This window comes from Zootoca vivipara, chromosome Z, assembly GCF_963506605.1.
Source record: "Zootoca vivipara chromosome Z, rZooViv1.1, whole genome shotgun sequence".
Lineage (NCBI taxonomy): Eukaryota > Metazoa > Chordata > Lepidosauria > Squamata > Lacertidae > Zootoca > Zootoca vivipara.
The window spans coordinates 47,302,642-47,318,656 of record NC_083294.1 but is presented as its reverse complement, the minus strand read 5'-3'; the positions used below and the strand labels follow the sequence as shown (position 1 = coordinate 47,318,656).

The 16,015-nt window shown below is 43.6% G+C and overlaps 1 protein-coding gene across 1 annotated transcript in view; it reads left to right on the top strand.

Annotated features, from left to right (window-relative positions):
* The window catches only part of LOC118084150 (UAP56-interacting factor), a 33,209-nt gene extending 18,960 nt beyond the window's left edge, over positions 1-14,249 (top strand). The window contains exons 6-9 of the mRNA XM_035113497.2: positions 6,955-6,998; positions 7,361-7,435; positions 9,180-9,291; positions 13,422-14,249. Of these exons, the coding sequence (XP_034969388.1) occupies positions 6,955-6,998; positions 7,361-7,435; positions 9,180-9,291; positions 13,422-13,562 (372 nt within the window). The 3' untranslated portion in view covers positions 13,563-14,249. The remainder of the gene's footprint in view (positions 1-6,954; positions 6,999-7,360; positions 7,436-9,179; positions 9,292-13,421) is intronic.
* Positions 14,250-16,015: the final 1,766 nt, after the last annotated feature.

Here is a 16,015-nt window from a genome sequence, read left to right as displayed (position 1 = left end):
TTCCAGGGGACGTGAAACCTTAACCATAGGGTTATAGATTTCGCTCCCTTCCTTTTCTCACTTTCTGGCAATCATTTTCCTGTGGGCTTCTCTTTGCTTTCGAATCCTTACAGGATCAGATTCCGCATCAGCAGGACAACAATAAAATGAATGAAGAGCATATACGCATCTTTGAGCTGCTCTTTTGTCATACCTTAGATTTTCATACATCCATGGGTATTCTTCACCTGATTTCAGGCAATGCTGTGCAATTGATATTTTGCCAGCAGCTTGCTTTCTAAGCTCCCAAAAATAACTCTGCAGTTTCTGTATGATATATACAAACACTGTACATTCTTTGCTCTCTTCTTCCTTATATTCAGAAAGCAATAGGCTTAAAGGTGCACTAGTTTGCATCCTCTCAGTTGTAGTCCCAAAATTCTTTCGCCCATAAAGTGTCAGAATCTCTTTGCTAGTTTTTGACATTAAGGCATTTCCCAAGTTGGTTATAGGCTCCTTAGGAAAGACCATCCCTCTTTGGGAACAACTCTCATCAATATTATTGAATACACAGGGATCCTCTATATACACCTGTGCATCAGTTGTTTGGGCTTTTCCCCAAAGTTCTTTGGATGTTATATCCCCTTCTTGCTCCTCCAAGAACTGATTACTGTGTTCTTGAGCTATGGGCACGTTGTACTGTGAGGTGCTTTCCTCAGCAACTTCAGGCCTTTCAATAGTGGCTGGTGGGTGACTCTCTATCACCTGAGCTTGCACTCGGGTAATGACATTAACCTCCTGTTGTGGCTTGGCTAAGTCATTCCCTTTTACAAATTTTGGGAATCTCTTCAAACTAATGGAGGTACTATCATTGGTAACGGGGTTCTGAGGTAATCCTGCCCATAATTTCATCCCTCAAGCCGAAAAGAATACATCGCTCTCTCTCTATCTGTCCTCAATCGTTCCAGCTGTATTTCTTTTTCTGCCTCAACTTTAGCCATCTCCTTTTCTGCCTCAACTTTGGCCATCTCTAGACGGATTTTCAAAATCTCCAGTTCTGAATTAGGGTCTTCTTTTTCTCCAACCCCTTCAATTATTTCATCTCCTTTTGCCTCTCTGGCCTTTCTTACATGTGTCAATTACCTCACAGGAAATTCCTGACCAAAATCAGATCAAACTAGGCGCGTGAGCTTTGAATTTTGATCACGACGCTGCCACCAAAAATGTGACGATCCTCCTCCCTTCTCTATTACTAACAGTGTGCTGAAGGAATTCAGTTATTGTTCAAACAACCCACTATTCCTTCTTTCTCCCAAATAAACTCCCTGTTTTTATATTGGTTTGCTAGTACACAGAGTACAGTTCCAGCTTTCCAAATAACGTGGCTCTGTATCCTTAAAAACTCCAGGCAAATGTTACAGGAACGATCTTGTGCCCTCAGTAAGGTTTCCCTCTCAACTCAGGTTCACCTCAGCAGCTATTGCCTCAGCACTTTAGCCTCTGCAAGGCACTCTTTTCCCTCCACTTGCCTCCTCTGTGCGTGACTTTTGGATGCAAACTATCCACCTGCTCCTCAGGCTCAGTTTTATCTCCCTTCTTCAGTCACCACCCTTTGGAGTTTTGATCCGTTGCTGGAATAAGGAGGAACATCCAATTTGACACAACTTAGATGAAAGCTTTATTTAACTGGAGAACATGTATATTTCTTTATGGTTTCATTTGTTTAAACTCTTAGTTCATCATCTTCTTTTCATATAACACAGACTTGTTAATAAAGCTCTTGCATTCCTCTCTAACACTCTACTCCCCACAACTGCCGACTCCCAACTGCCAACTGCCATTTAGAATCCCCTCAAGCTCTGCCTCCCAAGGAACACCTGCCAATACTGGGAGTGATAGATTAACCCATGATGAACTGTAATCATCATCAGGCACTATGTCTCATTCAAGACGCTGAGAACAGCACGGGAAACCCGGGGGGTGTGTGTTTCCCCTTCAGAAGCTCTTGCCTCGTGCATAGAAAAGGTTCCTGCGATGTCTCTCCACCTTCGCCGTCATGCTCCTGTGACGCCTCTCCACGAAGGTGAAGAGACGCCGCAGGAGCGTGACGGCGAATGTCTTTGTATTTTAACCACTTAGTTTCCATATTCAGTCTTTTCTGCATCTTAGCCTCTAAAGGTGAAATCCATCTTGGTGTTCTCGGTTCAAGCAAATCTTTATATCTATTCCATACATTATACAAGTATTTTATAATAATATGACTTTTAAAACCTTTATGGACCTTGACTTTATCATACCATTAATATGCATGCCATCCAAATACATTGTCATGACCTTCCAAATCTAATCAGCATTTTCTAACAAAAACCAATCTATCATCCAACAAAAGGCTGCAGCTTCAAAATAAAACTTCAAATCTGGTAGGGAGAAACCACCGCTTTCTTTCGCATCTGTTAGGAGTTTATATTTAATTCTTGTTTTTTTCCCTTGCCATATGAACTTTGATAGAACCTTTTGCCATTCCTTGAAACATCCCACATTATCAACAATTGGTAACGCTTGAAATAAAAACAGCATTTTTGGCAATACATTCATTTTTATGACCGATATTCCGCCCATTAAAGACAATTTCAATTTCTAGATCATGCTTAATCTCATTCCATAATTTATCATAATTGTTTTTAAACAAATTAATATTCTTCACAGTCATATTTACACCCAGGTATTTCACTTTTTAACAAATGTCAGACCTGTAACCTCCTGAATATTTTTTACTTCTTCTGGTGTTAAATTTTTACCCAATACTTTGACTTTCATTTTATTCAATTTAAATCCTGCAAGCTGCCTGAACTCTTGGATCAGTTTACTGCTTTTACTGCACTGGTCTCCGGGTCCTGTAAAGTCAATACTAAGTCATCAGCGAAGGCTTTTAATTTATACTGCTTCGAACCTACTCTTATTCCTTTCACTTCTTCATTTTCTCTTATCATATTCAGCAAAACCTCCAGGACTGGAATAAAAAGCAGAGGGGAAACTGGGCACCATTGCCTGGTACCTTTTTCAATTCTAATTTCATCTGAGAAATTAGAGACCATATTGTTCACAATAATTTTAGCTTTTTGCTCTTATACCATTTATAAAACCTTGCCCAACCTCCATATTTTCCTAAATTTTCATCATAAAATTCCATGAAATATTATCAAAGGTCTTCTCTGCACCTATAAAGATGCTTTGGTGTTGATCCTTACTTCTAATTTTTCTTAAATGTCAATTATATTTCTAATGTTATCTTTCATAAGTCTTGCAGGCAAAAAGCCTGCTTGATCTTGATTAATCTGATCTTTCAACACCTTCTTCAATCTGGCAGCCAGAATATTTTGTAGTCCACATTCAACAGGGATATTGGGCGATAATTCTTCAATTGCATTCTATCCATATTTGGTTTTGGAATCAGAGTTACATAATCTCTCCAGAGTCTCCAGAATCAGAGTTACATATCTCTCCAGGTCTCGGGTGCTTTGTCCCCTCTTAAAATTTTGTTAGAGACATCCACCAATGGTTCTATTAACCAGTCTTTCAATGTTTTATAATATTTTGGTGTCAATCCATCTGGTCCTGGTGCCTTGCCAATTTTCAGTTGATTTATGGCAAAATCCACTTCTTGATTTGTTATTCTATAATTGAATAGAATTCTCTTTTCATTCGGAATCTTTTGCAATCCATTTTTGCCCAGGAATTGCTCTATTTTATCCAATTGTTCTTTTTCCTTTTTGTAAAGCTGTTTGTAATAATTCTGAAAACAATTCTTTGTCGGGCTCTGTATAATTTTCTCTTCCATCTTGACACCTGTAATTGTATTTAATTTTTGTCTCTTCAGCTGCCATGATAATAATTTCCCACATTTATTTGCAGATTCAAATGTCCTTTGATTCGTCATTTTAATCTTCCATTCTATTTCTTGATTTATTAATTGAGAATACTGAACTTGCAATAATTTAATTGTTTTTTCAATCTGCTAGTTTTTCGGGTCAGATCTCATTTTTTTCTCTTTCTCTTTCAATTGTGACAAAATAGTCTCTTTTTTCTCATTTTGTAGCTTCTTTCTAATCGCATTCTGCTAAATGAAGAAACCTCTCATGACAGCCTTACTTGCACCCCAAATTACCCTTCTATCTGTTTCAGTGCTCAAATTAAGTACAAAGTAGTCCTTTAGGGTTTTTTGGGCCTTCTTTACCACCTCATCGTTTCTCATCAGGGCATTATTCATCCTCCATCTAAAAGAGCCTTGTAGAGATAACTTTAAATCTAAACTTACAGCATTATGATCAGAACAAGTCCTTGGGCAAATTTGAGCCTGTCATATTCTCGGGGCCAATTCTCTAGATATCCATATGTAGTCCAAACGAGACCACGATTTTTGGGAATCTGAATAGAAAGTACTGTCTTTTTCCAATGGATTTTTTGTTCTCCAAGCATCTATCAAATTAAAGTTATCAACCATCTCGAAAAATGTCTTTGGTAGTCTCCCTTCAGTCCGCAAGCTATGCCAGAGGGGTCCGCAAGATGCTAAAAAATATATTAAATATATTTCGTATGATAACAGATTTTTTGTTTTGGCCACTTCCTGCATGAGCAGAGTCTAGCGCAAAACTAGAATTAGATAGAGGCAGTAGTTCTGCTGTATGTCGTTAGGTTGCGCTTTACAAACACTACTATTTTGCAAAGAGGCAGTGCGCGCATTCTACTAACGCTCACCTCCCCAAGATGCTTTGCGCGCGTCAGCTTCATTTGTGCGCTACTGCGCAGGTACCCTGTCTTCTCCATTCCCCTCCCTCCTCCCTGGCGCGCGCTGCCTCTTTGCAAAACAGTAGTGTTTGTAAACAAAGCGTTGTTTTTCGCGGAAGCTACAGTTCGCGTAGTTAAAAATGGACCGTCGGTTAAAAAGTGGTTCATCTCATTAAGAACTGAAAATTAAAACTAACTGTATACTGATGGAGTACTCTGTTGTAACTGTAAAAAACGTATAAATATAAAATATAAAAAGACTCTTAATTTGGCTCTCACTTTTTAATTTTAGGATTAGGAATTAATGGGGGTCCTTGTCACAATAGCGGCTCGATGAGGGGTCCTCGAGAAAATTTTGTTGGGAACCCCTGATATAGTCAAATAAAACATTGTGGATCTTTTTAAAGAATTCGGCCTTCGCATCATTCAGTGTATAGATTCCAAAAAATAGATATCTTTCGCCCTGCACTGTTACTTCAACTGCAACATATCTCCCTTCTTCATCCTTAAACATCAATTTAGATTCCAAATTATCTTTCACATAGATTACCACTCCTCTTTTTTCACTTTGTCAGATGAGATGTAAGCTTGTACTAATTTCTTATTTATCAGAAGTTTCCTATGTGTCCTCTTCACATGTTTCTTGTAAACAAATCACATCTACATTCTGTTTTATTAACACATGATGAATCTGGTTCCTTTGCTTCGAGAGTTAAGCCCATTAACGTTCCAAGTTAAGGCTCTTGGAGCCATATTCTCTTGTATTTATGCAGTTGCTCCTGCTCCTGATGTTCCTGGAACTAGATCTTCCCCTGGGGTTGCTGCTGCTCCATGTGGATCTCCTTGCCCTGGTCTTAAATCCAATTCAAAATCTTTTGCATGTTTCTCCAAGAACTTCCTCTTCTCTTCTGGAAGTCCAAGAGCAGCAGATCCCCGAGGCGAACATGCGCAGCGCGACGGGCTGCAGCCCCCGGCTCCACAAATGTGCGCACTCCATAAGCAGCGGCACCCCTCCTACACGGGCCCCCGGCCACGCTTCCACACTACTCGGGCTTGTGGGTGCTGCTTCCCTTCCGCCGGCAGCACACGTGGGAAAGGAGGAGCGGCCTTGGCATTTGGGCTCCCGAGGCAGAGCTTTTGCACTGACGGGGAAGGGAGGGAGCCAATGCATTGCAAAGAGGAGGAGGCTTTGGGTGGCATGTGATGCGGGGATCGTAAGCACCAGAATCGGGGCAGCGGGGAAACCCCTAGCCTCCTGATCAGGCCCCAAAGATGCCTCTACCAATGTCCCCGAGGTTGCTAGAACAACAGGTTTGCTCTAGCACCCGTTATTTTAAGGGCTTCAAGATACTAGTATTTTATAAATGTTTTGTTTCAGCAGCAGCTCTTAATTTTCAGCCACAAGGTTGAGCTTGCTTCCTCCCCTTCAGGGCGACCGGGATACTCCTTTAAAAAAAACTCCACAGTTTAAGTTTGATTTGCATCCCTTCAGGCTGTGAGGTCTTTGGTCTTGTAATTACTCACTCAACAGGTTTTTTCAAATCCTCACTCATAGTGATCTTTCCTCACACCCTTTTCTCCACCAGTGCCAGGGAGGACTTCCCTTTTTTTCAGCTTTTAAGACATGTTCCGAATTCTTTTTAGTTCCTTTTGTTATAAGGTTAGTGTTCTTTGTTCTTGTTGGTGTTCTTTGTTGGTCCTTTAATCCAGATGGGTTTTAAGTCACAGAATGCTTAGCCGCTCTCAGATAGGAGTTTGGCATCGCTGAGTGAGGCTAGCTAGCTGTGGATTCAAGCATTCGCTTCTCCTTCCTGCTTCCTCATTTCACTAGCTTAAAACAGAGGCTAGCCCAAGTACAGGAGGCTTGCCTTGAACATAGCTGAATCCCATGACCCCGAGAATTTACCTCCTCAATTTTTGGGGTCCGCAGAGCCCTAGCGCAACCTCTTTTCCCCTCACAAAGCTCAGGACCTTCCTGGAGGAATGATCCTGCACTCCTTAAAATAGCGGCGGCCAAACAGGAAGTCCTATAGTAATGTTTGAGGCTTTTCAAAGAGCCCTTAAACACCACTTTAAGCTACAGTCTGTGGAGAGCCTCGATCCACACTGTGGAACCAAGTCTCCTTGCTTTGGGAGTTTTGGTTTCTGGGATAGTTTCTGTCATGCTTGTTGTTCTCTTCCTTCTTACAGCAAACAAAGTCGAATGTGGAGGGGAAGCCTTTAAAGAGGAGGAGGTAAGTTGGGGAAAGAACCCCCCTTTTCTGAAGGGAGAAAAAGCAGTGGTGGAGGAGAGATAGTAAGGGTTGGCAATAAGAGGGTTGGCAATATGCCTTCATGGCATAACCAGAGCACCTGCTCTGTTTTTCCCCAGGTGGGAGGTTCTAGGTTTGCACTGACCTCACTTTGTAGGAGAATCATAGAGGGCACCTTGGTTGGGTCTTGATGAGTGTCTGACCTTTGGAGCCTTCTCAACCTCCTCCAACACTGTCATGTCTTCATCAATCTGTGCTCTGTTCACTCCAGTCCTCCTCCTCCTGTTGCTGCTGCTGCTAGGAGTCTGGTTATTTGCTTCTTCTCCATGTCTCTCTTTCTCCAGGTGGCAGCCAGAACCCAATCCTGGAGGTGTGCTGACCGTTTCTGTGTCTAACCCCCAAGCAAGTCAAGCAAGCATGTACGTTATGTTGCCTTGTGTGAAAACAATGCCCATTCTCTATTGTGTATCTCACCTTCCTGCTCTCACCCTTTCTTTCTTTCTTTCTTTCTTTCTTTCTTTCTTTCTTTCTTTCTTTCCTTCCTTCCTTCCTTCCTTCCTTCCTTCCTTCCTTCTTCACATATTTATTTCCCTCCTTTGTCCCAAGCTGCTCAAGGTGGCATGCAGATTCCTTCCCCCACATTTTATGGTCACACAACAACCCTATGAGGTTGGTTGGGCTGAGAGTGAGCCCAGCAAGCTTCCTGGTTGAGTGGGGGCTTGTACCCTGGTCTCCTAGCCCAGTACTCCAACAACTGTGCCATGCTGGCCCTCTGTTTGGATTTCTGGCCCACCAGGCCTATGTCGCTTGCAGCCAGCTCCTCTTTCAAAGCCAGGGGCATAGGCAGGGGGGGGGCAGAAATCCAAAGGGGCACAAAATTAGCTAAAATATGTCCATAAATGTGTGTGTGTGTGTGTGTGTGTGTGTGTGTGTAAACTGGGAATGTGGGTGGGTGTCCACTCTTCTCCGAAACCGCTTGACCGATTACGTTTAAATTTAGACACATCCAAAGCAAATATGAGAGTGACCATATACAGGTTGCATAGACAGATGTCAAACCTGGGCCACATAAAAAAAACCAAACCCCGTGTTCCAGAACTCACAAATCAGCCTCAAAGTACATGCTGGGAGCACAGCAGATGTTGCAAAACAGTGCCCTCTAGCGACGGCTACACTGGTACTGCAGCTAGGAAAGCTTCCCTCTACAACATCTCAGCTCGCCTTTCCAGACTAGGCAGAGTGGAGGTGGAGGTGGAGGCTCGCCTGAGTGGAGGATGGAGGGGGGCCGGACAGGTCATGGGTCGGGACAGGGTGGGCCCAATCACAGGGATGAGATGGAGTGGGGGGAGGAGGGGACAGGATAGCTCATGGGTCGGGACAGGGTGGGGGGACTCACAGGGATGACCCTGTGTAAACAGAACATGCTTAAAACATTTCAACACAACGAAGGAGGACTCTGAAGGTCAGGGGAATCTGAATGGGGACTCTGAGGGTCCATTTAACAGACTGAGCCACAGCAATGCGTGGTCAGGCCAGCTAATAAATAAATAAAAATATTGATTATTGCCTCATAAGGAAAGGTTTTTAATAGAGGGTAAATAGAATGGGTGGAGGGGGGCGTTGGAGGAGAGGCAGAAATAAGAACTAACTTGTCCGTGGCGAGGGGGCGCAATCTGGACGTTTCTGTCTGAGTCGTAAGATCACCTAGCTATGGCTCTGCACCTCTGGACCAATGCAGGGGTGGATGGTGCTCATTGGGACTGGTAGGGGAGAAGGCAAGGAGGCCAACAGTAGGTGGTGCCAGGGCCAAGGAGTGGCAGAGCCAATGTGTTCTATGCCTGAGATGGAGTGGGAAGGGGCTGGCAGCCATCGCCGCCATCTCCTGTCTGCCCTCATGGACCGGCCAGAATCCACTGGGCAAATGCTCATTTTCCACAGTGTGGGTCTTCTGCCCTCAAAGTACAGAACTTCTGCTGTTGCTCTCTCAGAAACCGTGCCCAGGTGAGATGTTTCATTTTTGTTAGCTGCTTCATACCTGAGGAAGTTGTAGGTGATGCAACTCCGGCATCTCTTACGGGAAGGTTTGGGGGATTAACAAATTCCACGCTTCTTCCTTGGCTCTGTGGAAAGAAGGCATATTTATATTTTGCATGCATTTCACAGGCCAGGAGCCAAGCACCCCTTCCTGAGGGGGAGAAGAGGCCCAGAAAAGATGAACCATTCCCAGCCCAAAGGCGTTCCCCTGAGATTCAACTTCCGGGCTATGGCTAACCAGGTTAGGAGCAGGAATATTGGGAGGCTTTTGGAGCAGGAATATTGGGAGTGGGGGGGAACTGATGTCATCTGACAGAGCAGCTGGCTAATTGAAGGGAATGAGGTGATAACAAGGCTTTCTTTCTTTTCAAATAATTTATTCATTTTCAAACATTACAAGTTACAAAAATTCACAAAAACAAAAAGACAAAAAACCAAGAATAAAAACATTAAAAAGAAAAACATATCAATTCTAACATTTTAATTAACATTGTAGACTTCCTCGATTCCCCTCGCACTGGGTCCATTTTTAACTCCAAATTAAGCAATTTTCATTTATTATCTTAAATCATTCTAGCACATTTTTTTAAAATAATTTTTATTGGTTTTTATAGAAACAAGACAAACAAAACACACAAAATAAACTCTGTCTCTTCATTTTCCCTCCACCCCCAAGACCACTTCTGCAATCCGTGGGCATTGGGAAACAAAGGGGTCCATTTTAAGCTGGGTTTGACCTCCCCCCTCCCCCCTCATCCCCCCCTGCCACTGAAAGGACAGAGGCAGAGGATCTCTGAGGTTTGGTTTCCCCCCCAGCTAATTCTTCAACATAACAATCTACTTAACAATAAAACAACAAATGGAAAAAAAGAAAGAAAAAAAGGAAAAACAAGAAAAAAGGAAAAAGAAAAAATATAAGTTCCCAAATCTTATTTTCTTAACAATTTATTTGTGGCTTCCTCGATTCTCTTCCTCCTGGTTTCCCTAACTTCTTTAATTGATTATGGCGGGTTTTCTATTCTGATTGAAAATCTTATTCTTATCATATTAACTTAATCCTTCTCCTTCTTCATGCTGCTCCCCCTCTGAGTCCCCTCCTGCCACTAGGGTAACCCGAGGGGCCCAGCACTCTAAAGGTTCCATTTTTGTGTCTGGGTTTCCTTCTACCCCTCCCTCTCCCCTCAGAGCACCCCCTGCCACTGGGTGCAAAGAGTAAAGAGAGGGAGACAGGCAGCTCTCTACCCAAACACCTCTCTAAACACAAAAAATATTAAAAACAAAATCTAAAATATTTCCTCAACCATTCTTCTAATCCCTCCAGAAAACTCCTAACCCTAAACTTTTAAAACACTCTCCCTCCCCCCCTCCCAATGTCTTTTCCCCCAATTGGATCAGCATTTCCTTTAACAAGCCAAGATTTCAGAAACCGTTATTACCAACCAAAGAAAACCTTTAACCAAAGTTTTCACCCCACACCAGTTCTTCCCCACTTCCAATTCCAGGCCTTTGTTCCCCCTTCTCCCTGCCTATCCCTTCCTTCACTACCACCACTCCACATTTCAGTCCCTCCAGGGTCCTCATTTCCATCAATCTTCACTTCACTTTGCTTCTCCTTGTCGGCCTCGTCTCCTTGTTTAAATCTTTGTTTTTCATCATCCAACACATTTTTTCATTATCAGCTATTTCTATTCTTAAAAGCCTTGACTATCTTCCACCTGTAATTCATCTTAATCCAAATCTAAATTTATTTTCCTATCCATTTATCCTTGATTTCTCCCCTTAAGCCTCAAATTTATACCCCAAAATTTTCCATACATTCAAATATTATTTATTTTATCATAATAACATTTAAACACTTAAATCTAATTCAGCCTCCCCTCCCCTGGACTTAGGGTCTCCCAGATGAATCAGCCAGTTCCATAGGTCATTCCAGTTTTGGGCCATCTTGATCAGTCAGAAAATAACATCCATTATACTTACTTACTTATCAAACCTTTATTAGGCATTTTTCATCCATTATTACGCCTCACCCCACTCCTACTCTTCCACCACCTTTCCACCACTCTCCCTTCTTCATCCCCTGCTGCCACCCCAATTTCCTAGCTGTTGCACAATACCATCCAACTACATTTCCACTTTCCAGCCCTGTCCCAATTTTGACACCCCTTAAGTTCTGGCCCCAGCATGGATCCTGTCCTCCCTCTCTCACTGGGAGGGCATTAGTCCATGCTGGTTCTTCCTTGAAGGCTCTTTGAATCAAGCATGAGTCCTGTTCCCCCCCCCCTCACTGTTCCATGCAGCTTCTTCATCATCTTTGAATTCAGTTACATTGTTCATGGCTGATGGTTGTTCATCTTGTTTCTCTTCATACTTTGTTGAGATTAGTCCTTTCTCACTTTCTTCACAGTTGTTTTTTTAAAAAATCTGTATAGCATTCTGATGCAGTTCATCCCTAAAATCCAAAAGCAATTCCAAAAGTTCCTTTTGAAAGTCAATAAATCAGTGCACATTTCTTAAAGAGGTTACAGACAGGAAAATAATAAAAGCATATAGTTTCTCTAGCTAATACATAAGTATTGATCAGAGTTCCAATACATGAAGTGAAGTCTTAGGACGCAGACCACTCCCTCTCACAGCCTCATGGCAAGCTGCAGTTTGCAAAGTGCAAAGTTCCATTACCGGAGCAACTATTCTTCTCCAATTTGCCCCCGTGGGGTTCCTTTTTTGAACCTATCAAATAGCTGTATTAATTAAGACTTGCCAATGACTTTAGGTGTAAAGCAGAAGTCACAGCTGTCCATAATTAAGCAACTAAGTGGACCCTGGAATGTCTGAGGGTGACTCCTCATTTCTTCTCAGGGTCTTCCAGATGAATCAGCCAGTTCCATAGGTCTTTCCAGTTTCGGGCCATCTTGATCAGTCATAAAATAACATCCATTATTACTCCTCACCCCACTCCTGCTCTTTCACCACCTTTCCACCACTCTCCATTCTTCATCCCCTGCTGGCACCCCAATTTCCTAGCTTCTCTTCATACTTTGTTGGGATTAGTCCTTTCTCACTTTCTGCACAGTTCTGTTTTTAAAAAAAATAAAATCTGTATAGCATTCTGATGCAGTTCATCCCTAAAATCCAAAAGCAATACCAAAAGTTCATTTTGAAAGTCAATAAAGTCAGATGATGTTGTGTCTACTGACATCCTGGTCGTCTCCAATTTCATGGGAACAGCACAGATTACAGCAGAAAATGGCGCAGTTCGTATTTCCAATCTTCAGAAACAGAAATTATGCTAGATCTGGTTACAAACTCTCTTTTTTAATTCTTCTTCATATCTTAAAACTCATATATCCGTTTATGAAAAGAGCACCTGTCAAACTTCTTATTCACAACCTTATATTTTACGCTCTCTTCAATGTTGACAGTTTTCAGCCTCAAAGAGGTAAACAAATTCAATCCTATTGTGATGTCATAATGGTGGTTGCTGATCCCTCCAGGGACCTGACTCCAGCTTCCAGGGGGACTTTCCCTAGACCAAATTAAAGAACATTTACAGGGATTTTACGAAGTTCAACCTTTCTCCCCTTTACCCTGCCTTAGGGGGAAAGTTTTAAGTCCGATTTTTGGTGATTAAAAACTTCCTGTCAACTTCCTGGCTTCGGGCAAGTTAACTGCATCTCAATTCACTCAATGGGGGAAATCAACTTCCTCTTTTAATTTCCCCCCGTGTCCAAATCTTTTCAATTAAATTTTTTAAAAATCCTTTTCCTTTACTCACGGTGTCCAATGTTTCAAATCCTTTAAATCTGGAAAAATCCACCGCTCCACAGGCTGCCGGCTCGGAGCTTCACATTGCGAGGGTAGCAGAATGACTCAAGGCACCATGTCTCCACTCCGCTCGCTCTCGGCTCCCTTAATAGGGCTTACCGGGGGGCGGAGGAGACAGAAAAAGGTGCAGCTGAGTCCCCACATCTCCAGAATGCTCAATCTGGAGCTCTTTTGGGGGTCCGCGATGCTCTCACGGCTCCCCCCTACCTCACAGCACCAGAGAATCTCAGCGCTCGAGATTCTCCCACCGGTCAGCAATGGTGATAGACCGGAAGTCCAAGACCAATAACATGGCTTTCAAATCTTAACTCTTGTTTGTGGTTGATTAGGATATAGGGAGGTTGAGAATGAGGGCAATATGAAGCAGACTCTGGGTAGTTCATTCCTTTTCTTTGTTTGGGTTCCTACGTCACATCAGCAGTTTAAATGGCAAGGACTTTTTGGGTGTGGGTGGGAGGAGATGTGCTTTAAATGTGCAGTGCGCAGGCATCTCCCAGCACATGTGTGTGGGGATTCAAGACTAACTCTTATGTTTTTCTTTCTTAGACAAGCTTGACATTGAATGAGAGGTTCTCTGGGTTGAGGAACACACACCATTTCACAGCGAAGCAGAACACAGGCCGAATGGTCACTCTGCCATTGCATTCGGTGAAGTCAGACTGGCTTTGCAAAGGAGATTGCCCCTAAACCCAGTTGGTTGGATGCCTGCCTCTGTCTGGGTGGCAGCTTGGCATCACCAATACACAAATAGACAGCCCCATGCAACCTCATAACCAAAGATTTCTGCCCATGCTTCAGACATGCAGCCCTAAGAGCGGCTCTGACTCCCACTCTACGCCCCTCTGCTCCAGACTTCCTCCTGATGTAGCCTACAGTCTGATCCAGCATTGAAGTGTGATTCTGTAGGGCCACTAGTACTGTTGTGTTTTTGCCGGAGAGCCATGTGGTAAGGAAGATCTCCAAGCACACTTCCTAGGGGTCCTCTTTAATCATCAGATATGCACACAAAGGCATGATCAAGCACCCTCATGCCACAGCTGCCTCTGGAGTGACCATCCCTCCTGTAATAGGCATGCCTCTCAGATGAGTTGTTTGTGTAGTGTGGGAGCAGGGAATCTTGTGGGCTCCCAGATACTGCCAGATCCAATGGCCTTCTGCCCCAGCCTGCATGGCAGACCGTCAGGGATGATGGAACCCAACAACATCTAGAGGGCCACAGAATTCCCCATCTCTGATCTAGTGAATTTGAGGTTCTTTGTTTCTCTCCCTCTGCCCCCTTTAGCCTGGAAAAGCACTTTGGCAGATTCCTTTTGAGGATTTGGGTGTGACAAGCTGTAGCAGTGCACTGAATAAAACAACTTTTAGAAGCTGAAACATGGGCTGTTTTCTTTTCTAATAAAATTATTCACTGTGGAGTTCAGAGGAACAAAACACAATGTTGATATTGTCCAGGAAATGGGTTTCAGTTGGAGGGCATGGGTTGTGTGAGAGCATGTTGTGTGGGATAACCAGTCTCATATAACCAACATGCTTCAGTCTAATAATGCATGAAGGGGTTATCATCGTAGAGTAAGCTGTCCTGCCATCTGAACGACCATGACTTGCCTTCCCCTAGTTTTGATCCTGGCTATGCCCCTGGATCCACCCCTTCTGCAGCCCTGGGACCCCCACCGTCTCCCCACTGCACCCTCTTGGGGGAGAGAGAGGAGACTCACCAGATCCCAGGAGGGGACAGCGATGTAGCCCTTGCAGGAGGGACACCAAAGCAACACCCCCTTCCTTGCAGGAATGGACTGGGGAGGGAGGGGCCTTGGCTCTGGAGGAGCTGGGCCCCTCTTGCTTCCTGTCCTCTCTAGGAAGGCAGCTTGGTTTCCTTTAACCCTTGCAAAGCCAAGTCCACCCAGCTCAGCCCTCTCTTGTTTGGCAGAACCTCGGCTTTTTATTATTTTTTATAGAGTTAGGGTGGCTACGCCAGATATCCTTTTGGGGGTATGGCTCTTGGTTACATCCATGAAAGGGTCGTTTCCCCCGTCCAAAAAAACCAGCTGCAACATTCTCTTTCTGAAATATTAGGTTCCAAACTTGAAACTTTCACTCTGAAATCCGACCGCATGTCGAGCCGATTCCTATATTTGTTTTTCATGAAACACATGGAAGAAAATGCTTGCCCACACCGATATTTTTCCAGTAAGCTTAACACTGATCTTGGAAGGGTTAGGTTCAAGGGACGCCGACGATTTAGGTTCAATGGACACTGACAAGATCGGTTCGAGAGTCACTGACTTACTTGCTTGAACATCAAATGCAGTATCTTTCTCTTCATCTGTAGGCCTTTGTAGTTTTAACGAACCACTTTTTAACCAACGGTCCATTTTTAACTACGCGAACTGTAGCTTCCGCGAAAAACAACGCTTTGTTTACAAACACTACTGTTTTGCAAAGAGGCAGGGAGGAGGGAGGGGAATGGAGAAGACAGGGTACCTGCGCAGTAGCGCACAAATGAAGCTGATGCGCGCAAAGCATCTTGGGGAGGTGAGCATTAGTAGAATGCACGCGCTGCCTCTTTGCAAAACAGTAGTGTTTGTAAAGCGCCACCTAACGGCATACAGCAGAACTACTGCCTCTATCTAATTCTAGTTTTGCGCTAGACTCTGCTCATGCAGGAAGCGGCCAAAACAAAAAATATGTTATCATACAAAATATATTTAATCTATTTTTTTATTCTAATGGCATCTTATGGACCCCTCTGGCATAGCTCGCGGACCCCTGGGGGTCCGTGGACCACCTGTTGGGAACCACTGCCATAGAGGAACGGTGGGAGAATAATACTTGGCCTCCACCAGGGTTGCCAACATGAATAAAAATGGGGGGGGGGAGGTTAAGTCCCTCCCTGCATAATCAATCACACGCACCAATTGAAGGGCAATGCCCATCCACTTTGGGCTGGGAGCCACCTTCGGGGTGAAGTCTAGCCATTGGAGATAATGCAATAAGCACATCAATACAGTCATACCTCGGTTTAAGTATGCTTCGGTTTGAGTACTTTCAGTTTAAGTACTCCGCGGACCCATCTGGAACGGATTAATTCACTTTCCATTACTTTCAATGGGAAAGTTCGCTTCAGGTTAAGTACGCTTCAG